We start from the raw sequence: 27,171 nt of genomic DNA, 5'->3' as shown, positions 1-27,171 counted from the left end.
ACTTACTACACATTAAAGCAACTATTGACTTGAGGACGTGAGAATGGGTGGTTAGGGAATACTGATCACACATGCTTAGAAACACTCCAAAATTGTGTGTATTCTTGAGCGTGCATAGAACCTACCACCAGGATGGGAACTTACACCCACAACTACTCACGCCCAAAAGTCATGCTATTTAATACACTGTAAGTCAAATCAAATTTGACCGCAAACCCTCATCCTGTCTTATACGACTGGAAGTTCAGAGTCAGTTATGACTGATCCTCGTGCAGGCCAACCCTCAGGAGGTAGTAGTGGTGGGGCTGCTCCCGTAATTGGATTGGCAGGTTGTATTCCTCCCAACCTCAGGGGCACCATTTGCATCTCAAGAGGCTTGACCACATTCTTGGAACAGGAGGGGAGGAAAAAATAGAGCATGAAGCAAGTCACCAATTAACATTTCAATAAATTATCCAGCCACGTGCATTTTGTTTTTGTTTTTGAGAGAGGAAGAGGGTCCATATCTTTTATTAGACTCTCAAAGCAGAGAGAGGCTGACTTGATCCAGGAATGGATGGATGTCAACCCTCTGTGTTCCATAAAGCGAGAAAACATCCCATTTGCATTGCTTATGGACCCTTTTCAGAGTGCTGACACGTCTGTGAGCCTTGAGTGGCCTCATTATTTTTTTATTAAATTGGGTGAGGGTGGGGCTCCCATTCAACCGAAATGCAGATGAGGTCACTGTGAATGAACTGCAATATACACAATGGGTAATAAATTCTGGGAAATGAAATCTGTCATCAGACCACCTTTTCACTCAACACAAACCAAGATGGGGTCTAACATTAGGACTGCAGGCCGGAAAAAAAAAACCTCCAAGATAAAGAGGCAGAATTGCATTCATTGACGTAGAAAGCCAGAGAGCAGGGGTGGAGGGTGGGGAGTAGAGGGCATCTTTTATGTAGTGGACAGGAAAGGGCCAGATGCTTTTCACTCAAAAGTATATAAAAAGTACGGAACAGAAGAACACTGCTGTAATGGAGGGAGCGTGTGTCCAGCATGGTCTTTTCATCAATAAATGTGGATACCTGAATGAGAACATCATTATCAGCCCCATCTTCAAGTACAGGAAGGGAAAGCTTTCAGAGTAGCAGGAAAAGCACTCAGGTTAATGAAGAGAGCCTGCACTAAGTCAGGGCTCTTTTTAAGTGCTCGCAGCAATGATTATTTTTAACTGGCATTTAATTTTGTACAGAATCCAATTGATCAGACCCAGAGCCATGGTTAATCACTTGAATAAGTCGAGGCACAAATGGATTCTGATGAGAGGTAAGTGGATGTCCAAGTCCCATTTCCACTACTGTCCTTGCGATGAGTGCTGTCCACTTGCCGCCTCCCATTGCCTATAGAGGATGCTGGGAGTCACCATTTAGGTCGGTTCAAAGAGAGTCTTCTGTTACTCTCATTTCAGAGTTCTCTAATAACGTTAGAGAATCAGAGCCCTTGGCATTTCAATTTGCCATGTAATCATGTTTCATAGATATTTTCTTGTGTGGGGGCGAGGGTTTCATGCGTGTTTATAGTTGCGTCTACATGTACATGGGTTTAGTGTGGAGGCCAGAGGCCAATCTCTGTTGTCTCTGTTGTCGTTCTTCAGGCATTGTCCTTGCATTTTTGAATTCTCTTACCTGTCAAAAACTCCCCAGTTAAACTATGCAGCTTGAAAGCAAAATCCAGGACCTGCCTAACCCTGCCTCCTCAGCGGTGACATGCCTTGCCAAAGTTTTTTTCCTTTTCAATGCGTGTTCTGGAATTGAACTCAGGTCCTTGTGCTTGTGTGACAAACATTTTAACATCTCCCTAGCCTCTTGCCATTCTTCTATCATCACAGAAACTAACTCCTCTGTAGGACGATTGCTTACAGATCTTGAGTAGGTTTGGGCAGTAGGAAGCAACACACCAGCCCCTGTATGTGGAGCAGAATGTTCTCGGTTCTATTGTCTGTCTCGTCACATATGACTTGGGAAATCCAAGCCTTCCATACAGCACCGCTATGCTCTAAGTTGAATACCCAGAGTGGTGTTTGGATCTGGCCAGTACTAAGCAGTCATTTCCTTGGGTCAAGGTCAGAGTAGGAGTGACCAATGCCTATATGGTGTTCTCTTGTGAGTTCTCGAATGGTAAGTTCTTAGAGAGGGAGAGATCCTCAGGTTATGAAGATGGAGGCTTGTAGAGGAAAAAGGCATGGCCAAGATCTGCCTTGTTTCTTCATTCATTGGCCATTTGTTGACTGGAGGAATGAGAACCTTCATCATCACCAGAAACAATTTCCTGTGTGTTAAGTAGCCATCTACTCCTTGTAAATGCCACCCGTGATCTACACGTGACTATAGAAAATGGTAAAAGTGGAAAGAAATGAGACGATTTGTGTGAGGAATTCCTCATTTGAAATAGAGTCTTCTGTTGGAAAATGTGGTTGAACTTTATCCTTCAATTTAGCTCACTTTGTGTGTGTGTGTGTGTGTGTGTGTGTGTGTGTGTGTGTTTGTTTGTTTGTTTGTTTTGAGACAGGACCTCCTGTAGCCTGGTCTGACTTCCAACCATCAACTCTTGATGCCCCTGACTGAGATGATTGTGTCTGGTTTTAGCTTGCTTACTTAGTTAAAAAGTAGCATTGGTGTATTATGCCAAATTAGTTGTTTACTTAGACTTTTATGCTCACTACATTTTCTTTACATATTAAAGAAAAGGACTCAGTCACACATGGCTAATTATGAGAAACAGTATAGGATTTTAGCCGGTTCATTGCTCATGCAAACTCCCCTAGAATCTATGGAAATAAATTCACCAGTATGTAACATGGCTCACTTGATACACTTCGGATGCTTAGAATTTAGTAAGTTTTACTTCCCATTATGTCAGTCTTATCAGATTTCTGTATGAAAAAATACCTAAATGGTGGATTTCCATATAAAAGAAGAGGACATTATGATGTATGAATTTTAAAATAGTGGTTTCTGAGAAATTGCACTGTGGTAGTCCTGCCTTCCTGGGGTTATTCAACAGCACTTCAACTTATATAATTACCACACATGCCTCCTGTATGGCGCTCACAAGGCTCCCAGGTCGGTCACCATGGCAACAGATTCTGAATGAAGTAGCCCATCCTAATACTCTGCATAGAGCTTCTTCCTGGAAAAAGTTTTATTTATTTATTTTTTAGTTTTAACACACTCTCCCAAATCACAGCTCTGCAATCTCTGACTATTTGTTCTAGTTTTCTCATAGGTGTAATGTAACTACTAGATGCCTGGGCACACACAATTTCCTGAATAACAAAGGAAACAGAATATAAAAATTTAAATAGAGATTGCTTTTTCATTCTGGTACCAATTTGAAAAGAAGAAAATAACCTTTCAGAATACAAAGCATGTGAAGGGCTGGCCATTGGAGGAAATTAGCTTTTTCCATCTTTATGTTGCTATGAGAACTTTTATGTTTATTTTTAAGACACTTCTAAAATCCACAGATATAAGCCAAAAAATGCAGGTTTTTAAATAACACCTTTAACAAAAAGAATGAACACTTGTTACAAGCCCTGCATTCAAAAACATTGTGCAGTGGTGTTTTCTTGAACCAGTAAACCAGAGACAACAGAAACCTACCTCAGTCCCTTAACCAGGAGACCCTTAACCAGTGACTACATGTGAGGTTGCTGTGACAGGCCGCCCTGCTTGCTGTTTGGACAGGCCTTCCAGCTGTGTGACTGAATAGGAAAAGAAAAGCTGGCAATGCTGGGCCATCACCTAGGAAATAGGATTTCCAAGGCCCTACTCCATCTACTAATTTACTTGAAACTCAAGGGTGCATTTCTCCTTTTCCATATTAGGAAAGATACTTGCATATTTTGTTGAAAATTCTTTTTAATTGCCAAGGAGGCAGCCTCTTTACAAAATAAGCTTAGCTCTTAGGGTTATTTATTTAAGATTTAACTCATTTTATTCAGGTTTGCATTTTCAGCATCCTTGGTATGGTTTTGGATACGGCCTAGATCATACCATAGAGCCTTTCCTCCTTGGCTCACTTCCTAGTGTTGTCTGTGTGCGCATCCTTTCGACCTCTGGTAGCCTGTGGCTGAGGAAGGTTCCACGTTGTTCACTGTGGTCTATAAGGGCAAAAGGAAGCACACGGTCCCTTCAATTGCTCTGCTTGTTCCACAGAAGTCAGGCATGGTGTTGCATCAGCTCTAGCTTGTCAGAGCATCAGGGACAAAGTTATTGTCCCACTTTAAAAAAAATATATAGACTCTCCTTTGCAAAACAGTGTGAATTTCTGCTTGCTTTTCTAACTCATAAGAAAGAGGAGAAAGATGAGCAGGTCTTTTTCATATGCCCAGTCTCCAGGCATATTTGAAATTGAAATGCACAACCAAGGTCCTACTGGACTTAAAATGGAGCAGTGATACCTCTGGGAGGAATGTAAGCTTTTCTCCTGACACCTTGAGTGAACCTATCTATTTTGCTTTTTTTTTCTCTCTCTCTCTCTTTCCTTCCCTCCTTCTTCTCCCCCTCCTCCTCTATTATTATTATTATTATTATTATTATTATTATTATTATTATTATTATTATTATTATTATTATTATTTTAGACAAGGTCTCTCTATGCAGCCCTAGCTGTCCTAGAACTCACTATGTAGACCAGGCTTGTTTGGAACCTACAGAGATCCTCCTACCTCTGCCTCTCAAGTGCTGGAGTTACAGGTGTTCATAGCCAAGATTAGCTCATGACCCTGCGTACCTTAGAACTTGTTTGGGAATAATGGTGAATGTTTACATGTTTACGTGTTGAGATCCTAGCTCAGCAGACTTCTGCTTCAGCAGAGAAGTATCCTACCCAGAGAACCTCAAGGAGTTCAGAGAACCTTGTGTTAGGGGAAAAAAAAATAGTAAAGATGATTGCAGCGGAGGCATGGATGGCAGGTGAGTAGTGGTTGCTGATTTTGGAGTATTCATGTGTACCGGGGTCAGTTCTGGGTGTTTTAACTATGTTGACGTGGTCTGCTTTATGAGACAGGGACCACATTTTTATAGATGAGAAACTGAAGCCACGAAGGCTGCACAGTATTCTTGAGCCTGTGCTCCTGAGTTCTAGAACATTCTGTTTCTTACCCAACATGCAGCACAAGAACTGGAGGGTAGATGAAAACTTCCCCAGAAAGCAGGTATGCTGGGGTCAGTCGTAAGTTATGTGACACTTAGCAGTCTCTGGGTTCTCCCCAGGGCTGAGGGAATTAGGTCCATGACGTTTATATCTGTGACAGAATGTGTCAAAGCCACAATGGAAAGTACCATTGCTCTGTGATACAGAGAGCCTGGGAAGGTGCACAGAGCCCTGTGCTGAGAACAACCCAACACTCAGATTAATGACTTGCTGTTGCCACCTTGAAAGTCTTAATTCTTTGAACCAGGGACAGTCCATTTTCATTTTCCAGCATGTTCCACCAATGATGCAGCCAGTGTTGTTGGAGATGCTGGGCAGCCCACAGATGCTGCAAGAAGAACAGGGTTCTGTTTCCTTGTCATTCCTTCCTTCCGAACTGCGAAGCTATGAATCTGCGGTTGGCCGGGAGTCGATTTGCATTTTGCTGCAATGTAATACTTTTCCTCACAGGAGAAAGCAGTCCGCACTCGCTAATAGGGGTTTTAATGATGCTCTCTGCCAGAGTCCATGTGCACAGCCTCGAGGTAAAAGGCTCAGGAAGAGCTTTGACTTCAACAGCAGTGTTAACCACAGAGGGAGCCTTTTGCAGAATGATAAAACACAGTTAACCTCAGTTAGATTTACAGCTGGCCCCATGCAACACTCTGCCGAATAACTCAGGACCATGCACAAACCTTCAGTTTTGTCCCCCACCCCCACCCCCTCACCCCCCCCCCTCCCCGCTCTGCAGCTCACACTTCTAATCCGGCAGTGTTTGCATAATTTAGGCATGCCCGTAGTAAAGTCAAGATTTACCAAAACTTGTAGAGAAAACAACACTGTCACAGTACAAGAAACCACGCTGATAAGCGCTTGGTTTCCTCAGAAACTTGGCACGAGGATAAATGACAGCTCGCAGGTGGGCAGTTTGCCTGGAGTCACTCGCTGCCGCAGTTCGGCTCTCTCTGAAGTGAGAGGTAGTGGGCACAGTGTCCGCGCCAGCCCAGCAATGACACCAGTGAGCAGAAACTCTGTGGTGGGGGAGGGGGAAGGGAAGGCCAAGTTCTCAGAGAAGACTGAGAGTTTTGCACCTTTCTGTAAGCCAGGAGAATCAGAGCCTCCACATTCAAAGTGAGCGGCCCGGGTACACTGAATTAATCATGATGGCTAACGTCCTCCAGCATTTACTGTGCCCCCCCAGACACTCTTGTAAGGGCTTTCTTTACACATGTCGGTTTAGCTAATCCTCACCACGGCTCAATGAGGTACATATCATTATGATCTCTGTCTTAAAGGTGAAGGGTGGGCAGCACAGAGAGAGGGTAAGCGGCTAAGTCAGGAGAGCAGCTGCCTGGCTGCGGGAGCTACAGGTTTATCCCGGACAATAACAAGCGCTGATGAGTTCCTGGTGGGGCCAGGCTGGGTGTGCAGCTGCAGAGCCGTCATCCCGTTTGTCCTCACAATAAGCCCCCATTAATGAGGGAAGCCCGATTGGGCTTCCTTGCTTTGGCAACCTGAAAGAGCCTATAGAATACAGATGCTATTGTGAACGCTTTTGTAATGTGGGAGGCCCCTCCCACTTAAAAAAAAAAAAGTAAATAGAATAATCAACTTCTTAATGTATCCATAGGGAATTCAGGAAAGGGATGAAGAAGCCGCTTCTGTTTTTGAGGCATTTGCAGTCATTGTTGGCTAGACAGAGCCAACAGATGGGGAACAATGGGGGAGAGACTCCAGGCCTGGTGTAAGCAAACAGCACTGCAGTCTGCCTGGGAATGGTGTGGGAACCAGAGGAAGGCAGGCACTGGCTGCTGCTGGGAGCAGCGTGGAAGGGAGAAAGTGGATGGCACTGAATGCATTTCCTAACCTTCAGACTTTACTTTCCTGAGCTGAAAAAATGAAGCCATAAATTATCTTCAAGATGTTTTCCAGCTTTAACATATGAGTCTTGTCCTTTTATGCAAGTACGATGTTTATGGGTGCTATTTATTAAAAGTTAGACATACTCATAATGGATATGGCCAGACAACAGCTCATGTGGTCAAACTGATACAGTGTCTTGACCCTTGTAAGCTCCCAAGTGCATACAGGTGCCAGCTTTCATCTCTCCTTTGCTTGGCAATTAATCTAATAATGATACAAGCAACATTATGTCATTACTAATATCTCTTAGTTATTTGTATTTCCATTTGTGTGCCTAAAGACTAAATTATTGTATACATGAGCTACAGAACTTAGTAACTCCACCGATTTGATTTTTTTCCCCAAAGGAACAAGCTTACCAAATGGGATAACCAGATATCTTATTTATTATCATTCTTTTTTCTTGTCTTTGTCCTGGTATGTGTTTTAAACATTATTTATCATTTATTTGTTGGTTGGTTTGGTTTGGTTTTTCGAGACAGGGTTTCTCTATATAGCCTTGGCTTTCCTGGAACTCACTCTGTAGACCAGTCTGGCCTCCAACTCAGAGATCTGCCTGCCTCTGCATCCTGAGTGCTAGGATTAAAGGCATGAGCCACTGCCACTTGAATTATTTAGCTTTTGAGGCAGTCTCACTATGTAGGCCAGGCTTTTCCTGGGTAATGTATGTAGTCCAGACTAGCCTTGAATTCTATCGATGATGTTTCTGTCTGAGACTCCCTAGTGCTGGAGCGTTCATGCAGGACAATCTATTACATATGCTTATTTGTTTAAACACTTCAAGTTATTCTAAACATCAATAACAGATTGGGCCTGCTGAGCTGAATGTACCATTTAGAGCTGATAAAGTCTGTAATGGTAACGAACAAATTTTTAAAACTTGATTCATGTGTCATCGAGGACACTGTATTTTCAGCAGTAAAATGGTTTTATGTCAGAGGCATTTGGCTAAGATAAAGAACAGCAACATGAAGTTGGTGGCCACTCGCTGAACTATAGAAATGATAAAGAAGGTGGGGCTCAGAAGGCACTTCTATAAATGATTCTTGGGGTTGGCTTTCTGCAACATGGACTATTCCCCAGGATAGCTCTATAACACTCTGTGGAGTCTATGAACATCAAGTGTGGGTTTCTGGACCAGCAACATTGACATTTAACAAGGTATAGGTACCAGACTCAATCAGGGATGGCCTGGTGGACACCGTCCCAGTACCTTCACATCAACACTTGAGAACTACCTATTGTAAGGCAGGCTGTCAATAGGACAGTGTGTGGTCATACATTATCGCTAAGGACTCATTCCTTACACAGTCCCTCACTGTGCCCACCTGATACAGACTTTACACATAAAGGGACAAGACAGAGGAGGCACTGATGCCCCATTTCACGTGGTTGGCAGTAGGGGGTACTCTAGCTGGATGCAACTACAGTATTTATCCTGTCTTCAATGCGATCTTCCACTTCCCCTGTTGATTGTTAATTAACTAACTAATGTATTTTTGTGAAGGTGGATCACACACTTCCCCTTAGTGTGTGAGGGGAAGACATCATGGCATCCCTGTGAAGGCTAGAAAGAGTCTTGAAGAGGATGAGCATCTCTGGAAACACAGGCATCCTTCATCTAGCCTCTTCCCCCTTCTATAATGCCCCATCTCCCCACCTCTTATGGTTCAGATTTCTGTAGATCACACTTCCATTTTTTAAGTTGTTTTGTGCTTTCTTTGGTTTGCCTCTAAGCATTGAGATCCTGGCCATGTCTTACTGTCCTTTGGATCCTGCCTTGTGGATCCCAATAGCACACAGAAACAACTCAGTCAGGGCTGCCAGCCAAGCCAGCCATCATTTGGATAGGCTTCCGCCAAGGTGATTTGCTATGCTCTTGTGTTAGTTCTTAAGCCCGCCTTTGCAGGTAACCGATGGACATCCTTTTGACTTTTATAGAAAACCCATAGTCATGTTTAAAAAAGAAACCCGCCCAGGAGGAATGGAGAAACACGGGGAATATCTGGAGAACAGGCACTGGCTCTTTCATACCCTGGAGCTATCGAGGGCCAGCTATAGACATTAGACAGGGCCAGGGCAGGGAAACCAGACAAATCTTTGATTTCACAGTCTTGCCTGGGGGCCTTGACTGACAGTAGCTGCTGTTTTAACCTCCGTCTGTGGCTTCACGCCTCTTTAGAAGGGACTCAGGAAATCTCGCTCTGGTGTTATGGGGGATATTATCAACCTACGAGGAAAATTCTGAGCATGAGAAGCAGCTTGTTTTGCTTTCCCACAGCCCAAAGCAGACTTACAAGACAGCAAGTCTGGAAAATATCTAAAGACATATAGAAAACACACCTAGTGTGCTTACAGCACACTTCTTAATGCCAACGACATACGAGTAGACAATGATTAGACAGCTCCCCCCCTCCTCCTCCGCAAGGCTTAATTACTTTAATTTTAATGTATTTGTTAGACAAACATCTTGAAACTATTCTGTAGCAAATCTGTGGTGAAATTTCAGAAGAGAAATTCATTCTTGAAGGAAAATTTGATCAGCAAAGATATGGTTCGTATGGATTAAAATATTTTTATCTGCATTTGTGGTTTAATGTAGACCATGTTTTTTATCTGCATTGGCTCATTTTTCCCCCTTTTGGAGAGAGATTGCAGCTGGCGTTCCAGGTTCATTTTTCAAGGAATACTGCCATCATGCGGCCTGGTTCCCTCCAGAGGAATTGTCTGTGGCTTTGAAAGGGGCTTTGGGGCTTGAAGCTCTATCTGTGGAATCCTTTAGAAAGATGAGTTCTTGCACTACTTGCCAAGGGACGAACTCTGGACTCATCTTTGATGCAATTATCTGGTTACCATATCATACCAAGTCGTGCAAAATCGATCCCTGATCATATAAACTTGGAAGGTCCTCATAAATGCACCCACTTTAAAGCCGGCAGAGTGCTTTTACCCTGCATATTTGTGTAGCTGCCTCTTTTTTCAGGACACATGTCAATCAGCTGCAGTATCGAGAACAAAATGAGACGTGGAAGGAGGAATGTTGTGCTGCTGAAAACTCATAAAGAAGTGAAACTGGGCTCTTCTTAGTAATTACCATGTTCGAACAAACAAACAAACAAACAAACAAACAACAAGCACATGATGTGTGGGCTCTGTACTTTCCTAATGGACAAGGTTTGAATCAAACTGTTTTTTTCAGCTCGAAGCCAGCCGTTCTATAGCAAGATTATGTCTAAGTAGACAGAAAATATGCCTCCCTTCGCTCCACCCTTCCCCCAACCTCCCAGCTTCATTTGCATGACCCACTCAAAAACAAACAAACAAACACCCCCCCCCTGCAACATTGCAGATTTTACATGATATTTAGAGAAATACGTAAAGTATCCTCTCAAAATGTAAAGTCAAATTGATGGACCTTTGCAACTGGCAAAGAGCTTCTTGGTTTCTTGAGCTCTGGGTGCAAAAGGGCGTCCTGGGATCTTAGAAAAGGCAGCTTAGAAGCCAGTCCGATTTCTTTAAAAACCACATGAAAAAGAAGGGCAATTTTCTTCCTTAGCTATTTTCTGGCTTCAAAAATTTGTCAGAAGTAAAGAGAGAATGCAAACGCCGCCTGGAGTACAATTGTGGGGTCAGTGTTCTGATTGAGACAAAATTATGGCGAATTATTCCCATGAGTTGATTTTGTGAAGTGTGTGCCGGTGTAAGGGTGGAAATACAAGCCAGTGCTAGTGTTTAAACGAGGCTGGAAGGGCAGTTGCTAGGAGACCCCGCACACAGCTGATGCCCCCACTGCGGGCTCAGGCATGCTTTGTCTCAAGAACCCCAGCCTTTCACAGTCAAAGATGACATTAAATGTATAGTCCGTCAAAGTTTAGGTGGAGGAAAAATTCAGGTGGTCCAATGCTTGGTTATTGCTTATGTCAATCTAGCTAGTCTGACATCCATCATCCATTAAAGATGGGGTTTGGAGGGAAAATATAGCTTTATGCCAGGAACCAAGAGCCTCCGGAAACGCTCAAGGAAATTAGTTACAAATGCAGTTTGAGTGCCCTGGTATGAAAGGCAGATGATCTTGGTACCAGTTCCGGGAAGCAGGCGGCCTCAGCTAAGTGATCACTTCAGTGTTCCGAACAGACAGAGGACCGCCAGTCCACAAACAGAGAGTTCTAAGAGAAAAGGCGCGCGAGTGGGACTTCAGATCCTGCCGTTTACAAAACAACCATTTCAGTCATTTGTGGGAACCGGTTAATAGACTTTTATGAGAAACACACAGGCTTCCAGTTTGTAATTTAGACCCTAGAAATGCGTTGAACTCGAGAGCTGGTAGAGGCTAAGAAGTTCTTCTAGCGCCCCCAGCTGGCGGAAGGAGGAACCTGCCCCCTGTTAGTGGACAAGTCTGGGCTCTAAAGGTGCTTCCTTGGTTTTTCAGCAACCCAAAGCAAGGCTTCCTGCCTTTGTAAAATAATACCAACCTCTGCCAACGTTCAAGATACTATGCCCAGTGAGTATTTCAAAGCATAGTGAAGAGAAACACTTTTGAAATTTGTGTCTTGAATATTTGAAGCACAAAAGCCAAGGACATTATCTGGAGCCCCTTTCTCATCATCCTTGACAATTAAGACTACCTATCTTTTTCAGGAGAGTCATGGTGTTCTGTGATCTTGGAGACCAGGACAACCCTTTTGGTAGTGCTTGTCCTGTACAAAGCGCATTTTATTCATTGGGTCATTTGCTTCTTACAAGTCTGGGAATCGTTCTTAGGGGCTGGTGTGTTCAGTGGGGGGAACTGATAGGTATTGTTACAAAGTTTAGTTGTAACTCTGCTGCCTAGCCTCCAGATGCAGGGACAGCTTCCTTGGCCAGTTGGCCTCCCAGAAGAGAGCTCGTTGAAATCCCAAAGCGGTTTGAAATTTTTGTTTTTTATTGTTGTTGTTGTTTTGTTTTCATATCTAATATCTAGGGGCAAACCTCCCTCTGTAACCTATTACTTTTCTGTGGAAAAGGAAGTTCTATCACCAGTTCCCATGCCTGGTACACAGTAATTTTCAGGATGATGGTCCAGGCAACCTTGAGAGAACTGAGCTTAGGTTCAAGAAACAGAAGAAAGGAAATAAAAGCTACCTCACCAGCCTCAGTCTTAAACTTTACTACAAAGAGATGTCTTTGGAGAGATGGAGGTCTGTGACTGAGGATGGTCCTTTTTGCATCCTCTTGTCTGGAGCTTAGTGGTTCAGAGCCTGTTTCTTTGGCCGGAAAGCTCTGCCTCTAAAAAGCCAACAAGGCTTACTCTCCCACTTCCCTTTTCATTCATTCTGGGAGCCCGAGCCCAAGCTCCATGTTGGGAGGGTATTCAAACAGGCTCCTGGAGAGACTGTGTGCATAGAAACCGAGTTGCCAGCATTAACTTGTTTGTTGACTGGCAAAGTCAGTTGGAAATGGGGATCAGCTCACCCTGGATTTCTTCCCCACAGTTGCATTTAACAATTGTAGCCCAGGAGTGTTAAGTTCATGTTTAAACGTCATATAGCAAGAAACCATTTGTGTTCCAAAGACAACACACAGTGGGTAGCTTTGTGTGGTACATGGGCATAGAGAAAGCAAGCACCTAGGCCTTTGTGTCTGCTGCCTCAGATCCCCAGGGAGTGTAAGAGGGTTTGGGGGCTTCTTGCCTCAACATCCTTGTCTTGTCAGAAAATTCTTCAAAGCGTCAAGATCAGGGGACATGTCCGAGACGTGTTGTGAAACACTAATGAAAAACACATTGCCTAGGATGGAGTTTTCATTTTGAGAGCCAAAGAGGGGCGGGTGGGGGTGGGTTCTGACAGGTCAGACAAGATGGCACGAACCACGGCCATGTCACAATGTACTCTCCTGTGGCCTAAGGGATGGATGGCTATTTGAAGCTGAGTCTAGGTAATGACAGCAGGGCTCAGATTGGTTTTTCTTCTTTCATCAGTCACACTATTCCAGATACGGTAGAATGACTTTGATGGGAGATTTAATTAAACCACTATTTTTTGGTTTTTTTTGTTTTTTGTTTTTAATTCAAGTCATCTCTAAATTTTATTCTTTGGTTCTTGGATAAATCCATCACTTCTAGCAGAATGGTAGAAATAATGTCCTTAATTTTGTGTATTTCTTCATGGAAACTTTACTATCTCAAAACGTTTGACAAAGAATATATATACAATATCCAGACTTGTAGAAAGACAAAAGTTGTACAAATCCAGTGTTAACAAAATGAGGTTTTGGAGGTTGAGGTATGACTAGTCCAGCCGAGTACACTGGTCTAGCATGCATGAAACTGTGGGCTCAGTCCTCAGAATGCAAACCAAACTGAACCAAAAGGAGTGCAGTAGCACCCACAGTAGAAGCAACAATCAAACTTCTCCCCTTCTCCTCCCCCTCCCCTTCCTCTTCCTCCTCCCCCTCCCCTTCCTCCTCCTCCCCTTTTAAGAAAATGAGTTATTTTGCCAAAGGGACTTGAAACTCTTTAAAAACAGCAAAACAGGGACCCAGGGGGTTAAGTGATAACATTTCTTCCACAATGCAATGATAAAGCCTCTCTCTTTGGAGGGAGATCAAGGCCTAGTTAACCCTGGGAGAAAATGTCAAACTTACAGAGGAATTAGCACATCCCAGATTGGACCTTCCCAGCCAGGAAGCCTGGAGTCTTGCTAGATTATGAACTGAGATAGGAGTTGATCCAGGGGTTAACGACCCTGGGTCTCATCCTTGCTCACATCCTTGGAATGTGCTAGCCTTGCTCTTCATGGTCCCCACATATGGGATGGGCGGTGGAAGAGTGGGCACGAGTCATAATGGTGTCTCTGGAGAGAAACCACACAATTTCTGACTAGTGGCAAATGACTGGACCCACACACTCTATGACCAACCGAAGCGAGAATGAATAAAGCCAAATAAGGCTGAGCGAGTGGGAGACACTCTGCCGCCTCGTGTGGAGTTCAGGGTTAGGGTCCAGCGGACAAGCACATTCAGGGCTTCCTTATTTCCCACATTCCATGGGTCTGCCCATACTGGGAACTTATGGCAGAGTGTCTTCTCTGCTGGTTGTGAAATATTCGTGTTTTGAATATTGCTTCTGCACTTATCACGTCTCCTGGAAGTCCTTTTACAGGGAAAGACTGAACTCTCAAAGACACAGTTAATCCCAGGATAGTGAATATTTATCTAAAGAAACTGTTACATATTTGGGGCAGATTACACATATCTTTATGGAATAAAGTTAAATTGTCCTTTGCTTTACTGCCAAGTAAAACGGGGGATATCTGTGAGAGGGGATCGGGTCAATTAAATTGTCATAAAACAGACATTCTGTATGAAATTCAAACAGGTTGCAACTTAGTGAACAAAATCCATTGGACAAGAAATATGGAAGATCCCAAATTATTAACATACACACACACAGACACACACACAGACACACACACACACATTTATTTCAGTGGCAATTTGTGTCTGTTTTTTTTTCCTTACTATTCCAGTGTACTGGATAAGTGACTGTCATACAGTAAGTATTCAGAAGATATTTGCTGGTAAGTTCAGGCAACCCTCTCATAAGAGTCTCAATATAAGTTCAACAAAAGCAAAAAGTCCCATACACTTCCCTGGGCACTAAACCCAAGGCTGGGCAAGCGGCTCTGGTTCCGGGTCTCCCACTCTCTATTGTTTTCAAGTGTCTTGCTCTTGCTCTCACACTTTTGTTGCTGCCATCATTTTAAAATATGTAACAAAACATTAAATTAAAAAAGCTTTAAGAATTGAAATAAAAGCAAAAATATAGGTAAAGCTGATCTACCATGTTAGATGTCATAGTAATGGGTATTGATGGAGTGTGTGTGTGTGTGTGTGTGTGTGTGTGTGTGTGTGTGTGTGTATAAGGGGGCTTCTGGTGGGCTTCTACTACTCTGTGGTGGGTCTGGGTATTGCATATACAAATCATTATGATTTGATAAATTATGTACTCAGGATTTGCCAATTTTATGGATTTACTTGCACATCAGTACATCAAATGGAAAGGTATGCTCATTTGCAATCATGTTTATAGATTTATGTACCAATTAAAATAAAAAAAATCCACACTGCAAATACTGGAGGGGATTTATATCATTTTCTGAACTTATACACAATATGTAAATTGTGGCTAATTTGTATTCTGGTTGCATGCGTTTTTTAATTTTAATAGTGATAAGTAAATAAAAGTGAGTCTTTATTTTTCTCCCTAACTTTTTCTGTTGAAAAAACTGACACAGAGAAATTGAGGAAACAAAATAATAAAAACTAGTAGGTAAGTGCACACTGTCATTAAAATTCCCAGCTGCATGGGTTTGGGTTACAGTTGATTCCTGTGTCCTCTCTGTCCCTGTGCCTTTTGTCTCTTGCTCTCTGTCCTATTTACATAGCTGCACTATTTTAAAAACAAAATTTTTTAGAGACATTAGATGTAGTCAGCTCAGTAGTAAAGCACAGGCTGTGTGAGATCCTGGGTTTGACACACACACACATACACACACACACACACACACACACACACACACACACGTAAAAAGATGTGTTAGACAGCATGCATCACATTATTTGAGGGCAAACACTGTTCTTTCACACAACCCAAATACCTGACTCCCACATTTTCAAATCAACAATCTCAGATTAGAAAGTAATATCATGTCTGTATTTGTCTTTGTAATTTGTCTAAACACAGCTTTTCCTAACTGATATGAGAAATAAAATACAAGATTCAATAAAGTTCATTCACTTGTTGCATATATCTGTTTTGTTTCTTCAGGTTTTTTTTTTTTTTTTTTTTATGATGTGCCCCCCCCTGCCCCCCCGCCTTCACAATCCACCTCCTGATTTTTCATAATATCAAAAATTTTCAAGTCTAGGTTACTGGCAAGCCTTCTGTTTGTTTTTAGATGTGCATAATTAGGCTCGATTTTACAGGCTCATTTCACAAAATCATTAAAGGTTTTCAGTAGCACGTGTATCAACAACTGAAACAAATTCTCATTTTGGGCTATTAAGTTAGGCAGGCTAAGGCACTGGAGCTCCAGCCAGGCGCCAGATGTTTTTGTTGAGGAGAAAACATAAAGGCCATTAAGAGCTTTTTAAATCTTACACTTTCACTTTGGTCTTATAAGGAGTAATTGTGACACTTCATGCTGGGAAATGTGTCACAGGAGCTTTCCTTATCGACACCACGCACAGCGGAAGGGACTTGCTTACGTATCTGCAGTTTAAAGGACCTGAGGACTCAGTGACAGCCTGGGAGGATATTTTCAAGTTTGGAATGGTCCCTATATAAATAGAACGGATGAGCATAACTTTGGGATAAAATTAGCCGGCAGTTTGTGGACGCTCCAGCCTTGCCTGTGTGCTGGGTGCTGCTCTCCTGATAAATCAGTGCTCAGCTTCCACAGGACGCAGAGCATGGACAGCGCCGTCACCCCTCTCAGCAAGGCTGGGGCTGCCAAGTTAGTTAAGAAAAATTTCCTGGAGGCTCTAAAATCAAATGACTTCGCCACACTGGAGGCTATTTTAATCCAGAGGCAAATAGATGTGGACACAGTGTTTGAAGTCGAAGATGAGAACATGGTTTTGGCATCTTACAAACAAGGTAAAAAAAAATATATATATGCAGAGGTGTAATTGTGAAATTGATAGATATAAAATGGATTTTTAGGACAGCAGGTCAGTTTTTGTCTTTAAAGCAATCGTTCTTATTGTCTAAGTGTTTGTTTAGATGTTACTTTTAATTTGTAAAATCTTTCCTTTTGAAAACTAGAGTGCCTTTGGGCTGGTTTACATGTTATGCACACAGCTTTTTGTCTATGTATATTTCTGCTTATTGCTCTTTTGCGTTCTTGTGCTTGGAATTTGGGGTCCTGGGTAGTGGCATTTGTCATGCACGGGGTGTTTAGGACTTCTCCTGTGACCGCGATGGTATAGAATAAAGAAAACCTCTCGGGCTCGGGCAGACGACTGCTGAGCTGTATGTGTGACAGCGTGGCTGTGCGGGCCAGGGTGCTGATTCTTTGCTCACAGTCACTTACAGATATATCATCTCCATGTCCGTGTCAGTGAAGAAGGGGACTGTCTCCTCCATCTAGAGAGTTAATGAGTGGAGGAGGCTGTGCCATAGGCACTTTCAGGCTCTGCATCATTTTAATGGTTTTTAGTGCAGGAACAAAAGCTGAACTCAAATCACTGCAAAGTTAACTTTTATTTTTCTCTTTTGCTGGGCTACAGGTTAAAAAAATTAAAGTTCAGAGTCTCTGCTTTGTCCAAAAAAAAAAAAAAAAAAAAAAAAAAGAAAACAAAAATTACAACAGAAAAGGCTTTAATTTTTTTCCTGAAACTATTTAATAAATCAGAACTAGGTTAGCACATTCGTGCCAGTTTCTCAAATCAACTAGCTAATGGGAAAACTTAAGTAATTAGACCCTCTGGTGAGCATACTGCAAAGAAATATCCTGTCCACCATCACCTTTTTCTGAAGAAAATTGTGTGTGGGGGGGTGGAGTTGTCTTGCGAATAGAGTCGGGGAGTAGCTGTTTATGTCCAAATATAAATCTGATTTCTACTCATATAAAATCCTTAGCACCACCCATTTTCAGATACAAATGCTCTTTATTGAGAAATAAATAGCATTTACTTCTACCTAATTTCCTGTTACTTCTGAAGGAAGTATAGAATAGTTGAAGCTAGTTACTCTGTTTTCGATTTGTGCTTTGTGAGAAATTGTCATTGCTGTTTTGTTGGGAAAAAATGAAGGTGTCTTAATTTATTTTTACAATGTTGAAAGGATTCTGTTGAAGGAAAAAAATTATATGCTATATAATTAGGTGACTTGCACCTTGTGACTTTGTTTAATGTCACCATCCGGAACCTAAGCATATTGCAAAGATACTTCTAAATGTTTCACATACAATAGGACTCGGATTCAAGCCAGAGGCTAACCTATTTGACACTGAGTGGCAAAGACCACCTTTTCTTATTTCCCGAGCAGGTAAGCCCTGCAGATCGCTAAAGGGCTCAGAAGTTCTAAGAAAAGAAACGTGGGGTGTGTGGGCTCCTGGTGAGCAGGTACTGATTTCTGTTTCTTCTCATATCATAGCCCCCAAATGAGGAGGGCAAAATCCTTGTGTTTTAAATTCTTCTTGTCAAAATATCCTATGGTCTGTATGGAGCTAACTTTTTAATTATGCTGATGACTCCCTTTCTAGCATTTTTGGCTATGAGATATCGTTTTCAATTATGGGCAGAAATTTAAACTGTCCCCAAAAGAAAGGAAAGAGCCCCAGTTTTATGTAGTAGGTATCCGTCTGGAAATAACAGGACTTGAAGGGTTTGTATTTTCAGGGCTGTCCGGGAGATCAGTGTGCACATGTGCACACAGTGTGTATAGAAATAACTTTACCCTCTAGTCACCATGACTGCGTGAGTCAGGATGAGCCTCGGGTGACATCCCACTTCCTGAAAGTTACCTGAAACTTTTCTAAGATGCCTCCAGCTTAACGCCAGCTTTCCCACTGTTAGGGGCGCGAATGGAAGCAGTGAACGGAACCCTATTTCTGGCCCAGTAAAGTAGACCTAAGCGGTGATATCAGTGTCTTAACCTCACAAAGCAATTCTCAGAACAGTGTGCGGTGGAGCAGTCTACAACTTGCTAGGTAATTAGTCACTCACTCAGGCCCTTCTGGAGTTTGTCTAAAGGACAGGAACAGCCTCCGTGTGGCCTTGAGGGACGTGTGGCTGGACTCCTGCTCCTGAGAACTTTTTTAAAAAATTAGGTAAAAGCTGACATCTTGGGGATGTTGAAAGATTACATGGTACTCTTTGATTTATTTTTTTTTTTAAGTAAATGGAAGGGCTGTACTCCTAAAAGTGAACTAGAAGTGTCCATGAAACTCCCCTCTGCAGTTTGATTCTTTTTTAAATAAAAGAAGCGAAGCAGCTGAACCACTCACATCCAGTTTCAGAAAGAGATCATAACTGTTTACTCTCCAGGAATGGGGGTCTTCTGCTTGATTTTCATGTCATAAATAAAACAGAATATGATGCAGGCAACAGATATTGGCCACCTTGAAACTCTCTTAAGTAACTGGCAACGGGATTCAGTGTTCTCCAGTTGATTATCCTCAGGGGGTTTAGCTGGTCTTCAGTCAACCCTTATCCAATCCAATGTAGGGTCTAAAAAAACACACTTCATCCTTTCCCACAGGATTTCCAAAGTGGTTGAATTGGTTACGAAATACAGCATGTCCCATCTAATGTCAGAATCAGCCCGTGAGGGGCTGTTTGGAAAAGTAACTCAGAACTCTGCAGGCAAAGAAATCATCTTAGACTGTAAATACCGCCCCCCCCCCGACTAATCTAAGATGTGTGACATGCACCAATAATTAGAAGAGTACCCCTAAGCCGGTGTGTGTTTTGTGAGGCGTGTGGGGCAGAGGTACTGGTCAGAGCACTCTTTCTACTTGCTGATTTGGGTCTTTCTCCTTGGGAAACAGTGAAGGTGACAGTCACAGCACCATCGACGGTAATTCTCAGTGTGTGCCAGGGGTTTGGCAGCATGTCACCTAGTTCCTCAAGTTAGGTCTCATTCTCTCCCCAGACCCCATCAGTTTTAGCTTTACCCTAAAATCTTCCAATAAAATCCCAGTTTGTTAATGTAAAAAGTCCACTTTTCCCCCTTTGTAACACTAATGAACAATCAAGACATGCTGGTTTGCTCTGGAGACAAGTCCCGGAGAATGGCAGGCAAGAGATCTAAAAGCATAGGAAAATAAGCAAAAAAAAAAAAAAAAAATCTACTGGACAGTCACTTTATTTTTATTTTTTGACATCCTTTACTGCTCACACTCAGGTGCTTGGCAGCAAGCACCAACTCTGCCCCAGACAGTCACTTTAAAATACAAAGACACAAAGAAACCGTGAGTCCGTCCCCAAGTGAGTTTTTAACTGGTTGCTGGATGCAACTAGCAATTCAAGGGTTAAGGGATGTCATGACACAGTTTATTCTTAGGCAAGTAGAAAATATTTAGGGTAGCATCAAACGAAGGAGAAATCTCCAAGGCTCTTTATCATGCTGGTTCCCTGTGCACTGAAACCATGGACGGCTGCCATCGAGGCCGCTTTTAATGCTTTCCCCAACTACACATCCTGGGTCTCCTGCAGATGTATCAGTCAGGCAGAGTATCAAACCTGTCTCTGGCATGAAGCTCCCTAGTTAGCGAGGTTAACGAACACCCTATATTAATCAGTGTAATTCACTTTAAGTGTTTCATTTATGGCCCACAGCCGCTCCTGGTGCCCTTGCACGGTCGTATTAATTTTAATTCAAGTAATCAATGAATGACTTCACTTGAAAAATTTCTGGCAGGAATTCTATCTACGTACCTAGGTAGTTGCCAATGCCCAAGTTTCACGAACATTTTTTTATTGCTAACAAATGATCTTTTTCCTTACCTATTTTTTTCCCATTTTTTAAAATTTATTTTCTTGGTATTTTATTTTTTTAATTAATTACTGGTCAGGGTGGGGGAGCAGGGCTTCTTCCCCTTTCCTAGCTGCTGGGGAAAATTTCTTTTTTAAAACTATGCATTTCAAGCTTGAGTCACTCTAGGTGCCTCTGAGAATAATCCTAAGAATGTTAGCTATTAAAGCAGTAGCCTAGAATTGTGCTTGGGTCTATAACCTTTCAGGGCTGTGTAAATATGTGGACATGGTCCGAGCAAATATCTGCTAATCCAGCCAGAGCAGTGTGTGCAAGCTTTGGCGGCAGCCAGGGGCTTCTCCGGCGTGGGGCTGGGTTTCCGTTGATAATGTTAGCGCTGATAACTGCCTCGAAGCCTGGGCTTAGCTTTAGTTTAACCTGAGGTGTGCATCCTTTCCAGGCTCTGGAGCCGACTGTGAACTTTCTCTCCTCACCAAGTTTCTTGCAAAAGGGGGCTTTCTGTCTAGCCTCGCAGGCTTAGGACTTCAGTTGCAGATTTAAAGGAAAACACTCATTAAGTGCTCACATAGGGATTAGTCCTGCAAAGGTTTGAAAGGGTGAAACTGGTAAATGCATCTTTCAAACTTTTTAGCTGTGTGTGGTAGCTTCTGACAGATTTAGGGGGGATTAGAGTTTGAGAGTTAAGAAAAACATTTTTCTTTAAAACTTTTAAAGTCCTTTCTTTCTTACAGGTATATATGATATGCTAAACATACTCTCCCCTGCCCCACCCCACCTTCCCTATCTCCCCTCCCCCCTCTTCTCTTCCCATCAATCTCTTTTGTTCCCCTGAACAATTTCGCTTCTGCTTCACTTAGTCTGTGCACATATGTGTGTTTACTATATGGCATCTAGGGAGCGCAAATGGAACAGAAACATATTACCTTTCTGAGACTGGATCACCGTGGTCATTTTCAGTCCCATCTATTTCCTGCAAATAATATACCGTGATTCCCTTTTATGACTGAAGGAAAGCTCCATGGTGCCTAAAAACATTGTCACACTTTCCTCCCCTATTCTCCTGCCTTTGGCACAAGCCACAGAGACGCTTGCAGAGCCGTGCTTATCACAGCACAATGTGCTACAGCAGAGTTAGGGAGCCAACGTAGGTGTCAAACAACAAATGCAGGGTTTGGCCTCTGCAACTAGTGGATATACGAATGTGGATGTGTTCTGCTATTTTGTCTCTACCTACCCTAAGTGCTGCTCATGGAGACCCTGCAGAACTCGGAGTGCCCTGCACGCACGCGATACACACTGTAGGTGAGAGTGAGCAGATTGTATCGTATGGTGTGAGGAAGGGCAGCCATGACAGTAAGTGCTACAGATCCCCAGGTGCATGGCTTGTACTGGGGGTTGGAGTGAGGGTTCAAGAGTGGGGTTTATGTATAGGAATAGCCTTGGTTCTGTCTCAGCCTCTCTTTAATTGAGCCCTTCGCTGAGGCAAGCTTTCCTGAACCTGTGTCTGCCTGTAGCTTGCAGACATGCCAATATGGAATATGAGTGGCTTTTCCCAGAGGGAGGCAGCACCTTCTTCACGTCCCCACCTGCCCAGACAAGGGCTTTGTTTCCTTCCTCCTCTCCAGCCTGCCCTCTGTGCAGTCTGAGCACACAGGGAAACTCTGATATTTTGACATACCAATATTAATTATAGCACAGCCAATTGGTGTCCCTCATCTTTGGCTTCAGGAGCTCACATGACCTTGGATCTGTGTGAGGCTAAGTCTGCCTCTTTCCATACTTACTAGAGAACCTGGCTTGCATGGTTTGCTGCAAGCTGAGTTATCCAGCCCCTCCCATGTCCACCTCCAACTCTACCACCAATGTTCTGAAATGTAGGTTCAAAGCAGACACAAGCATATCTCTAGTCTCCAGTCACATGCTCCCACACTTCCTACTCAGTCCCTTAGGGGCAGCAGTTAGGTGTCTGGTGAAATTTCAGCATGCTGCAGTCTGCAAGAGCCTGATACCCCAGTTACCAGCCATGATTATTGGACACACAGATGAAACCGACATTTTGAAAGCCAAGGATGATTGACTGGTCCATATAATAAATGTGCAAAGAAAACCCTTTTGGTGCTGCTGGGTATCTAGGAGGAAGAAGCACCATAAACAAACAACACCTTTCTGTGCCAGTAATGTGCATGCTACAGACGCATTCAGGTACACGCTCCTTTCTCTGTCATCTGTAGCACAGGCTAAGAGCTAAACCTATCCTGCGTCCACAAAGTCAAATATACAAGGAAGCTTTACGTGACAGATAGCCCCAGTCCACGAGATTAGACTGAAGCAGGCGGTTTATGGCTTTAGCAGGCTGAGAAGGTGGCAGTAAGCTTGAGCGTGGTCATCTTCCTTCCGGTGCCAACATTCTGGGTTTTTTTGATTTTTACCCCAAAATGGTTTTGTCTTTTCTTCTGTTTTTTTATTATTATTATTATTATTATTATTATTATTATTATTATTATTATTAATTATTTATTTACCTTACGTCCAGATTGCAGCTTCTCCTCCATCCTCTCCTCACAACCCATGCCTCTCATCTCCTCTACCCTCATCCACCCCTCCTCCCTTTCTCTTCAGAAAAGAGGAGGCCTCCCGTGGATACCCACCAGCCTTGGCATATCAAGGTGCGGTAAGCCTAGGAGCATCCTCGGCGACTGAGGCTAGACAAGGCAGCCCAGTTAGGGGAAAGGGATCCAAAGGCAGGCAACGTAGTCAGAGACAGCCACTGCTCCTGCTTTAGGAGATCCACATGAAGATCCAGCTGCACAGCTGTTACACACATGCAGAGGGCCTAGGTCAGTCCCACGCATGCTCTCTGGTTGGTGGTTCCGTTTCTATGAAGCTCCTACAATGCTGTGGGTTTTCTTGTGGTGTCCTTGACCCCTCTGGTGCCTTTAATCTTTTTTCCCCCTCTTCCACAGGATTCCCTAAAGCTCCGTCCAATATTTGACCTTGGGTCTCTTCATCTGCTTCCGTCAGCTGCTGGGTGAAGCCTCTCTGATGAAAGTTATGCTAGGCTCCTGCCTGCAAGTATATAGCAGAATATCATTAATAGTGTTAGGGGTAGGCTCCATCTCGTGGCCTGGGTCTCAAGCTGGGCCAGTCATTGGTTGGCCATTCCCCCAGAAATGGTATTTTCTTAGCTTTCTGCTGTTTTTTCCAGAATCACTTTTTTTTTTTTTTTATCCTATGCAGTTGCAGGCATGAGTTTTCAATCAGTTGCAGCAAGACAGAGTCTGATCTTTGCCAATATAACACGGGCAAAATACCCTTTGGTTTGTTTTTTCAGGTTTAGAATTAACACCTTTCTAAGCAGATAGAGAAACTATCATAAGATGCTTGTTGAGGAATGCTGATTACAGAAAGTTAGGATGAGCTGAGCACAGTGGAGCATGCCCGTAGTCCCAGTACTAGAGAAACTGAGTCAGGAGGATTGCTGTGAGTTCAAGGCCCATCTGGGCTACACAGTGAGGCTCTGTTTCAAAAACCTGGATCAGGAGAAAGGAGGCAGAACATTTTAAGTAGTGAGAATAATTTGTCTAAAGATCTTAGTTTGAGGAACCCTTCTCTTGACTGTTTGTGCCTGCTCTGTGGGCACAGTTGTGCGTGTGACACTTCTGGGTTCCTTGTTTGTTTTGCCTGCTAGGAAGTTCAAAAAGAACTTTACAATCCTGTTCTAGTATAAGCGCAGAATTCATATTTTGAGACCCCCCTCTTACTTTCCCTTTTCCCGCTTTGTCATATGTTGTAGATTAGTAAAAGAATCTTGGATACAAATTTGTGATTTGCCTAAAGGTTTTCTTTGGAAAGAAATACTGGATAAACCAATAGGCAGGCAAAATATTGCTGTGAAAAATTAAAATATTCAACCAAATCACACACTGACTGACAATTGTGTGTACAGGGATGAAAAATGGGTACAAATAAAAATTATAAGCTCGTAATTGAGAGCTTTAGAATGACTTGAACCATACACAATTTTACCCAGCATGCATTTGAGACCTGGGAAGGGACAGGAGCGTAGGAGCAGACTTTAAGAGTTGCAGAAAACCTGCCCCATGCCAGTCCTCACCATGCCAGTCCTCAGAGCAAAGCTCTGCGAGACTCATCAACTGTCAGTGACAAACTCCTGATCTGTTTTCCATTCAATTTTATAATTGTGACACAAGTAAAACATCCTGTCAAAATCTTCACAAAACAGAGAAACACTGGACCGAAAAGTAAACGTTCCTTCTCTTCCTTTTTCAGGCTATTGGTTGCCCAGTTACAAGTTGAAGTCTTCCTGGGCAACAGGTCTGCACCTCTCAGTCTTGTTTGGTCACGTGGAGTGCCTGATGGTACTGCTGGACCACAACGCTACCATCAACTGCCGGCCCAACGGGAAGACCCCTCTGCACGTGGCTTGCGAAATGGCCAACCTCGACTGCGTGAAGGTTCTCTGTGATCGTGGCGCGAAGCTCAACTGCTACTCCCTGAGCGGACACACGGCTTTGCACTTCTGCACCACGCCAAGCTCCATCCTCTGTGCCAAGCAGTTGGTGTGGCGAGGTAAGACTTGGTGGGTGGCTGGTGTTGTGTTATACACACGTGGATCGTAATGTGGGTTGATACACACGTGGCTTGGGAACTTGGTCATCCTTCCTTCCTTAGGCAATGTGGTAGGCATTTCAGCACCTTCAATGTGATTCAGGCTGAAAATCAATATATGTATGAATATTTATGAGAAATGTATTCATTTTTGCAGTTACTTAACATGCTTATGAGCCCTTCCTATGCATCAGGTAATATGCTAACAGAGAGAAAACAGTTCTTGCTCTCAACTTATATGTATGTATAGGTGTATACATGAATATCTGTATATATGTAATATTTCAGTAGAAGAAGATATAATATTAACAAAATAAATTTCAATTATAAAAGCAAGGAAGTGCTGTCCAGGAGAAAATATCATCTATGGTGAGTAAAGTTCAGAGCCGGGCATGGCTGCACAGCTGTTTGTTTAATCCCAGTACTCAAAAGGCAGAGGCAGGTGGATTTCTGTGAGTTTAAGGCCAGCCTGGTCTACAAAGTGAGTCCAGGACAGGCAAGACTGCACAGAGAAACCCTGTCTTGAAAAACAAAACCACCACCACCACCACCACCATCACCACCACCACCACCACAACAACAAAAAATAAGTATGTGGCAGTGTCTCCTTGTGGTTTTAGTCTGACTTTCTTTACAGATGCTGTAAATGTCATCTTATGTTTATTAGACAGGTGATATTCACCTTGGAGAAATATCTGTCTATGTCTTTGGCTCCTTTTTAATGCATGAGCTGCTCACTGCTTGGTTATTCTGGATACGAGATAGTTTGCCTTTACCATACATGCAGTTTCTTTGCATGCCATCATATCACCTATTTCTACCCCCTCCTCACTCTCTACTTTTCCCATCTTTCTCTGTTTCATTCCTTCTTCCTCTTTCTTTTCTCTCCTTTTTTTTTTTTTTTTTTTGTGACAAGGCATAACTAGCAATCTAGTCTATGTAGTCCTGGAATTTAAGAATTCTATCACTTTGGGGACCGAGACAGGAACATGACAGGTTTCAGGCCAGTTCAAACTACAAAATCAATGCGAAATTATTTGAAAAACACAAGAAGAAATAACACAAATTACAAAGAATGAATCTAGGCAAAGTCACGATAAATGCTAACATTTAAATAACCAGAGCTTAAGCAGGAACCAGTGTAGGAGGGCAGGATGGACTGACAGAGGAAGAAGGGACCTGAACCTGCTTTTGGTAACACAGGATTAAGAGAGAAGTGAGTTGAAGAAGCAAAGACTAGGCAGCTACAGGGAAAGTTATCAATGTTAAATAAGATATTCCTTAAATCAGGTGACAGGTTAACACCAACAAAGCAAATCAGCAAAACTAAACAAACCAAAACAATAACAACAACAACAACAACAGCAACAGCAGCAGCAACAACACAGTTTGATGTCATGATGTGGGAGCCAGGTTAGGCTAGGGAGAGTGTAAATGGGTCTTTGGAAGAAAATGTGCTGACAACTGTTGAAAGAACTGGAGAAACAGTGCAATAGTCTGGTTGTGATGACGGGGGGGGGGGGGGGGGAGGCCACAGGAGGCATCATCTATAGCCGGGGATAAAAGTGACAGCAGGGACACCGAAGGAATATTGTGAGGATGGGTACAATGACGTTACTTAGTAACCTTTCATAGATCCAGTTTTCCAAAGCAGAGCTGTAGATGATGAGACAACCTCCGTTTTTATTAAGTGTATCATAAAAGATGCTTGTCAGAGCCAGAGCGGATTTGATGATGGTAAAGTGAGGCTGTTCAAGTCTGATGTGCGTCCCCTCAACAATGCTGAAGCAAAGCCATCAGCCGAAAGCGAGGGAGAGCAAGAACGGTAGACGTTTCCATGAGAGTGGGGAAGAATGCAAGAATAATTCACTCAGGAAGTGCAGTAGGACTACTGAGGTCCTAAAAGATGCTTCTCAAACCCTGGGAATGAAGAAGGCCCATCAGCTTGGCTGATG

The 27,171-nt window shown here is 43.0% G+C and overlaps 1 protein-coding gene across 2 annotated transcripts in view; it reads left to right on the top strand.

Annotated features, from left to right (window-relative positions):
• The first annotated feature begins 1,244 nt into the window (after positions 1-1,244).
• Asb4 (ankyrin repeat and SOCS box containing 4) overlaps positions 1,245-27,171 on the top strand; it is a 55,661-nt gene continuing 29,734 nt past the window's right edge. Inside the window, exons 1-2 of one of the 2 annotated variants that reach the window (XM_051151964.1) lie at positions 1,245-1,314; positions 24,878-25,177. In XM_051151964.1, coding sequence (XP_051007921.1) covers positions 1,266-1,314; positions 24,878-25,177 — 349 coding nt within the window. In that variant the 5' untranslated portion in view covers positions 1,245-1,265. Of the gene's footprint in view, positions 1,315-16,344; positions 16,745-24,877; positions 25,178-27,171 lie in introns of those variants that run through there. The other variant, XM_051151963.1, reaches the window with a different exon arrangement.

Source organism: Acomys russatus, chromosome 10 (genome assembly GCF_903995435.1).
Source record: "Acomys russatus chromosome 10, mAcoRus1.1, whole genome shotgun sequence".
Classification (NCBI taxonomy): domain Eukaryota; kingdom Metazoa; phylum Chordata; class Mammalia; order Rodentia; family Muridae; genus Acomys; species Acomys russatus.
This window is presented reverse-complemented; position numbering and strand designations above follow the sequence as displayed.